Source organism: Parasteatoda tepidariorum, chromosome 6 (assembly GCF_043381705.1).
Source record: "Parasteatoda tepidariorum isolate YZ-2023 chromosome 6, CAS_Ptep_4.0, whole genome shotgun sequence".
Lineage (NCBI taxonomy): Eukaryota > Metazoa > Arthropoda > Arachnida > Araneae > Theridiidae > Parasteatoda > Parasteatoda tepidariorum.
This window is the reverse complement of record NC_092209.1, coordinates 5,096,170-5,102,597: the sequence shown is the minus strand read 5'-3', so window position 1 is coordinate 5,102,597 and position 6,428 is coordinate 5,096,170. Positions and strand designations below refer to the sequence as shown.

Sequence of the window (6,428 nt, the reverse complement as noted above, 5' to 3'; positions counted from 1 at the left end):
CAATTAACTTTCGTTTCTCATAGGACGCATCTCATATAGTGTCAAACTTCCAGTAAATATTAAAATTCTATTTTGAATAGTTTTTTCACAAAATAGATGTTTGCGTTTTTTGATCAGGAATTACCCCAGGTCACCCTATATACAATAGCTAATTTTTGAAAGGAAAAAAATCTAATAATCCTTTTGTTGTTTTAATACTTATCAACTTATAGCTTACTAATAGGCTACTGGTTGATTAATAAATAAATATGGTTTATTCTTAAAATCAGGAAAATAAAATATTTTATTACATCTAACAATAACAGAAAACTGACAATTTTTCAGAATACATGAAAAGCATGAACACTCTCTTGCAACAGTTTAAACAGAAACAGCACTGGCGCCAGGGATGAACCGAATGCAACAATGAATGTTAGCAGACAGTTAAGTATTATGCCTTTTACAAGCTGCTGGTTTGAAACAATAGATGGAGTTTTGAACTTAAAAAAGAATAAATTAACAGATTATGTAAACTATATATGAAAAAAGTATGTAATCAATTCCCTGTTGAAGTAACTAATTAATATAGAAGGTTTTGTAATGTCCTTGGGAAATAAGATTTTTCAAAAATATATCTATGAAGTGCCTTATAAACACAGATGATATTTAACATTTTGTTAAAAATTTTCATGAATGTTACTAACATGAATGGAAAAAGAATCTTTAATTATTGTCTAAAGGAATTAAATAAAATTAACAAATCATTTATCAGTTCATCATTTTTTCATAATCATAAATTATTATGCACATGAAGGTTTACTGATACATATTTAAGGGATGTAACAAATATATGGCCACAATTTGGTATTCAGCCTTTTTGCTGAATATTCGGCAGAGTATTATTTGGAAAATCATTTCTGATGAAATTTTTTTTGGAGAAAATTTATATAGATTTAATAAAGAATAGTATAAAATTGCATTGTTTTTCAATGTATTATTAGAAATTTTTTTAACACTAATTTGTTAAGTTCTAAAACTTCTTATGTTCCGAAATGCATGGAAAAGCGAAATTCGTTTTTGCCTGTTTTAACTAAAGCGAAGCATGTTAACGGAACATTTCTAATAGATTTTATATTAACCTAATTTAACTATCATTTTTTTCTTGTACGGTAAGACAGATAACTAATAACACAGAAAACTGCGATTCTAAAAAGGTTTATATTTCGGAACAAATTTTTTTTTTTGTTTCTCTTTTGATTTTTTAAAATTAACTTTTCTATCTCTCAGAATTTTTATTATAACAGTCTTTCTTGAAGAGCGTTTCTGATGAACGTTTTTCTTTCATGGTAACTTTTTCTTAAAAATACAGCAGTGTGAAAAATTTACATTAAGACTTTTTGCGTTAAATATTTTGTTTAAAAATTAGGAACAATTTTGCTCTGATTTCTATCTAGCTTTTTCTTTTTCAAGAAAACTTATATTTTTTAAGACGCTTGGAGTGATAATTAAGAGGGTTTTTGTTATAGATTTTAATCGTTATTTATTTATTTTTAAATACAGTAAATTGAAAACTAAAATGTTTAGTTTTAAAATTTTCTTTCAAAAATTAAGATCAATTTTTATTCTTTCTGTTTTGCTTTTGTAAATAATCTTTGTTTTTAAAGGCATTTTTATGATAGCATTATATTTTAAAAGCGCTTCTGATCGACATTACCTCTTTTAAGTCTTATGGATGATTTTTTCCCGGAATATATTATTTTTAGCATTAAATTTTTTTTTTGTTTTAAGAATAATGAGGTTATTTTTTCTCTATTTCTTTTTTTTTTTCAATTTTAAAACATTTCTATAATGTTTCTATAATTCTTAAACATTTCTATAATGTTTTTTTACCCTTTACACCAATAATACTGAGAAGTTTTGATTATTTTTCCATAATAACTAAACTTATTTCTGTATAAAAAATATTTTAAAGTTTTTTTTATTCTTTTAACAAAAAAAAAAAAAAAAAAAATGTTGCTATTTGGCCAATTTCTGCCACTGAATATTGTATATTCGGCCAAATCCCAATTCGTTACATCCCTATATTTAACCAGGTATTAGCATTGAAGAGATAGCTAAAACCCCAAAATGAAATATAGAATTAAAAAAGTCTTTTAAAATGGGTAATGGACCGATATTACGTCTTTCATTGAAATATGACTTAATCAAAGCTGCGTAGTCTTTCAATCTCATAATATCTTGTTGATACAATTCTATATGCTTTTTTAGTCAGGAATTTTGAGAGACAAACATTTGTAACATTTTGAGAGACAACAAATGTAAGATTTTCAAACAATATTTTTTAACAATTCAATAATATATAACTCGTGCCACTGATTTACTTTTTGATGTTTTACTTTTTAAGTTTAGCCCATTTTGCAAATTTTTTTAAAATTTTTCCTTAGCATTGCCTGATTTTTGCCAAACCATGGCAACCATTTTGGCACAGGTACCAATATGGAAATCTCTCCATAGTCTTAGACACTTTCAAGTAACAACACATAAAAATAGATTAAGACGTTTTTTTGGTAACAAATTAAAAATTTATGAAGAATAAAGTAGAAAAAAAAATTTAATACAGAGAGTTCTGAAATGGGAAGATATCTCTATCATGATCTGCAACAGGATAATCGCCATGTCCTGGCAACATCCAAGCAGCTGTTTGCGAGAAAAATCCCAGAAGGAGAGCAACTTTGAAGCGTTTAATGCGTAGCCATCCCACAGCAAAAAAAAAAAAAAAAATATTTGCAAGTTTGCAATTTATTTGACGGCTTGGTGATTGTAGTGGGAACTCAAGACCACAATACAGAAATCTCACCCTTGAAATCAATGTATTATAAGAAATTTCATTTAATCTAATGGGAAAGATTTCTGCATCCATATTTATACCTTTTCCAGAACTTCTGGGCAGTGGTCGCCAAGAAACTAAACAAAATATCCCAAAAGAAAACCAATTAGAAGGGTATAAGTTGTAGTTACCCCGTACAAAACCTGAACATATATTTGCAAAAGTTTTGCAAGCAAAAAATTCCGATGGCACCTTGACCTTCTAGTAGTCGCAAACAGATACTGATAAGTAAATACCTTCATCAAATGTAATCAATAACATAGTAACATTGATGTATTGAAATTGACATTACAGATATCAATTTTAGGTTCAAAATAAAACAAAAGAAAATAAAAATTTTGAAACATATTTTTTAGAGTTTTTGAAGTCCAGGAAACCAATACGATGGTTCTCCTTCAAATTGCTCATCAATCCATACTAAACCTTCTCTAATCAAATCATTGATAGCTTTTTCAGCTCTCATTTCTTCCCATGTAAAGTTTTCTACCAATATGGTTAATGTAACATAACCATTATCACTAGCTCTTTGAATGATTTTCGTATGATCGCCGCTCAATTCAGCAGGTACAGACTGAACAATGTAATCTTTAGTAGAACCTGTCGCTATGGTACGGAATCCTTCACCCAGAATCTTCAATTTTTCAATGGCTCTTAAAAGATCATCATAATCTATTTCCTCCTGTTTAACACTTCTAGATTTAACCAACAACTTTCGAAGATCTTCTAGTTTTAAAATACCACCATTTCGATGCTTTGTAGCAAGACAAACTTCAACAATTTGAACTCCAAGCTCATAGTAAAAGTCGCCTACTCCTAGCATATTAGCCCAAAATCCTTTGCTGGAAGCTAAAGGATCAACCCCTGATGCAGAACACATTTTTTGGAATTGTTGACGAAATTGGGGATTCTTCTTAATTTTATTTTTATACTTTCCGGCAAAATCTTGTAGGTTTGATCGGAAAGTTTCCATTTGTTTCGTCATTTGCTGTAATTGATCATCAGCCATTTCGGTTCCCTTATCTTTAAATCTAGCTTGAGCTAATTGTTGTTTATGGATCGCTCCAACACCACCTGCTCCACGACGTCGCATCTTTAATTTTTTATTAGAAAATCTTAAGCAAGAGCTTCTAATTTGACGTTGGTTTCGTTTCTATCAAAATTTTGTTTACATACTGCATCAATGATCATTGCCACATGCAAGATAACTGACAAACTTTTATTTCCGAGGCTTAAATCATAGCGATTGCTCGATGAAAGCTAAAATGCACTACGCAATAATTAAGTACAATTTAAGTTTGTAAAAAATGGCAATGGCAGCATTGTAAACAAAAGTGTCAACAAAAACAGATCGGTGAAACCGTAAGCCATTGGGCTGAAAGAAATTTAAAATTAATTTTTACCTCATAAAATGGAAACAATGGTGTTTGCTCGACTTGCAAAAAGACTATCTGTTTCTTCGAAATATTTAACATGCAGTTTAAATAACGTTTTTCATAGTTCTTTCCAGATTATTCCTCTCAGAGTAAGATATTTAAATGCTCATCACCATTATCTTTATTTATTAAAAGACGTTTGCAATTTTATTAATTAATTTCAATATTAAATTCCTTTCTGATGTTTCTTTTATTTAACAAACATACAATGTAGTCTTTTAACTTGTAGAAAATACTCATATTAAAAAAATATATTTCGGTGTAATTTTTTTTAAACATTTAATTTATATTTCTTATTATCATAGGTCGTTATTATCACTAAACTGATAAATTTTATATAACTTCTGTTTTGTCTCTCGAGCATAGTTTGTTTGTTAGTTGCGTAAAGTTTAAAAATGATATATTAACTTTATAGAATGTAGTGAAAAATGCAAAGAAATAGTTTTATGTACTTAATAATCAATCTAATATATTTTTAAAGTAATGCATTAGTGTGCTTCAAGCTCTTTCAATATTGTTTGCAAAATTTATTATTTCTTAGGAATGTTGTTCTCCAAAAACTATTTAGTAAATTTTAAGTATTAGATAAATATTTTAATCTATACCAAAGTTACTTTTGTGAATACTATCTATAATTTTGCTGTCTATCTCATTGTTCTATAAAAAAATAAATTATTTTAATTCTAAAATATGATATGTAGGGTGAAAAGAAGTTGTTTTTTATAAAGTAAAGTAAAAATGATTGACATGCATTCTTATAATGTGGTGTACAAGTATGTTAAGATTTATCTGGACTTGTCTTTGATCTTTCATATCTGTTTTTTCGTAATGATTTTTAAATTTTATGGTTTTTTTTTTTACATTACATTTAATTTTTCTTATCAAAATTAGTTCAGTTCTTAGTTCATACTATAGAAATATTTCTTGTTATTTATTTTGTTTTAATCTTATATTTTGAACTTTTTGTTGTTTTTGATGCAAACAGGTAGTTTTAGATAGTTATGAAGAGTTTCTATTCTTTGTCTGTTTTTTTTTTAAAACTTTGTTATTTAATATTGTCTTTTATTATTTCCCTTCTGAAAGTTTCTTTGTTTTTTAGTGCTCATCTGAAGGGCAATATAAAAATGAAGTAAAGAAACCACCATCAAAAAGTAAATTCAAACTTCAGTTTTATTTGCATATATTGCATTTAATATATTGTGATTGTTGTATTCATTTCTCTCTGTCACATCTAAATTTAAATCTTGAATTGACCCATTAATTGAGCATTGTTAAAAGAAATACTAATTCAGTTGTAAGTTTACACTTTTATTTCCACAGTTACTGATAATTTAAATTAAATTCCTATTTAAAATGTCATTAATTTATAACGGATACTTTATATTGTGCTTAAATCGTAAGCAGTTAAATTTGACAGAATAGTTTTAAATTTATTTCTAGCATTTAAAGCATTAGTGTTTCTAGTATTAATTTATATATTTTTAAAATCATTCAGAAAACAATTAAAGCTTTGTTTAAGAACAAATCATTGTTCTTTTACGTTATTGAAAAATTCAGGTACTTAAGATAATTTTGATTGTGTTATAATGATGTAAAGAATTGAAATATATATATCTGGACTTTATTACTCTTTTTTAATTGAGCATAGATAACTGTTACTATAAACTAAATATGAAATGTACTTCATGTGAATTAAAACAGGAGATCGTAAAACAGAACTTCAATTATCCAAACTTATTGGAACTGCTTGTACCTCGAATATCGGAAATCTCGGTAAATATGAACTGTGTATAAAAACTCGCCTTGCTCACAAGTTTAACATCTCTTGAAATGAAAAACAACAGAACGCTTTTTAAATGATAAAAATAAACATATATAAAGTTATATTTTGTATCTTAACAAATTTAAAAAGGAAATCAACTACTAATGGTAAATTTCAAAAAGCAAATAGGAATTTTTTGAACTATTTTTAAAATTAAACTAAAAGATGCATTTTCGAAAATAACACCAATTTCAATTCAAGAAATTATTGTATTTTCTAAATTTAATATACATTAATTTGTTAATTTTACATTACCATTTCTTAACATATTCTTTTACCTTTTGTTGCAAAAGTACATTGTTACAAA

The 6,428-nt window shown here is 27.0% G+C and overlaps 2 protein-coding genes across 2 annotated transcripts in view; one reads left to right on the top strand and one right to left on the bottom strand.

Annotated features, from left to right (window-relative positions):
• Positions 1-1,975: 1,975 nt before the first annotated feature.
• Positions 1,976-4,056, bottom strand: LOC107439217 (vacuolar-sorting protein SNF8). The gene has a single exon (XM_016051734.3). It carries the CDS (start codon positions 3,954-3,956, stop codon positions 3,219-3,221), a length of 738 nt encoding a protein of 245 aa, XP_015907220.1. The 5' UTR covers positions 3,957-4,056; the 3' UTR covers positions 1,976-3,218.
• Positions 4,057-4,185: 129 nt separating this feature from the next.
• The window catches only part of LOC107439216 (valine--tRNA ligase), a 43,977-nt gene continuing 41,734 nt past the window's right edge, over positions 4,186-6,428 (top strand). Inside the window, exons 1-2 of the mRNA XM_016051733.3 lie at positions 4,186-4,388; positions 5,399-5,450. Coding sequence (XP_015907219.1) covers positions 4,275-4,388; positions 5,399-5,450 — 166 coding nt within the window. The 5' untranslated portion in view covers positions 4,186-4,274. The remainder of the gene's footprint in view (positions 4,389-5,398; positions 5,451-6,428) is intronic.

Coding starts and splice junctions, on each gene's coding strand:
- LOC107439217 (XM_016051734.3), bottom strand. CDS start 3,956: ATGCGACGTCGTGGAGCAGGTGGTGTTGGAGCGATCCATAAACAACAA.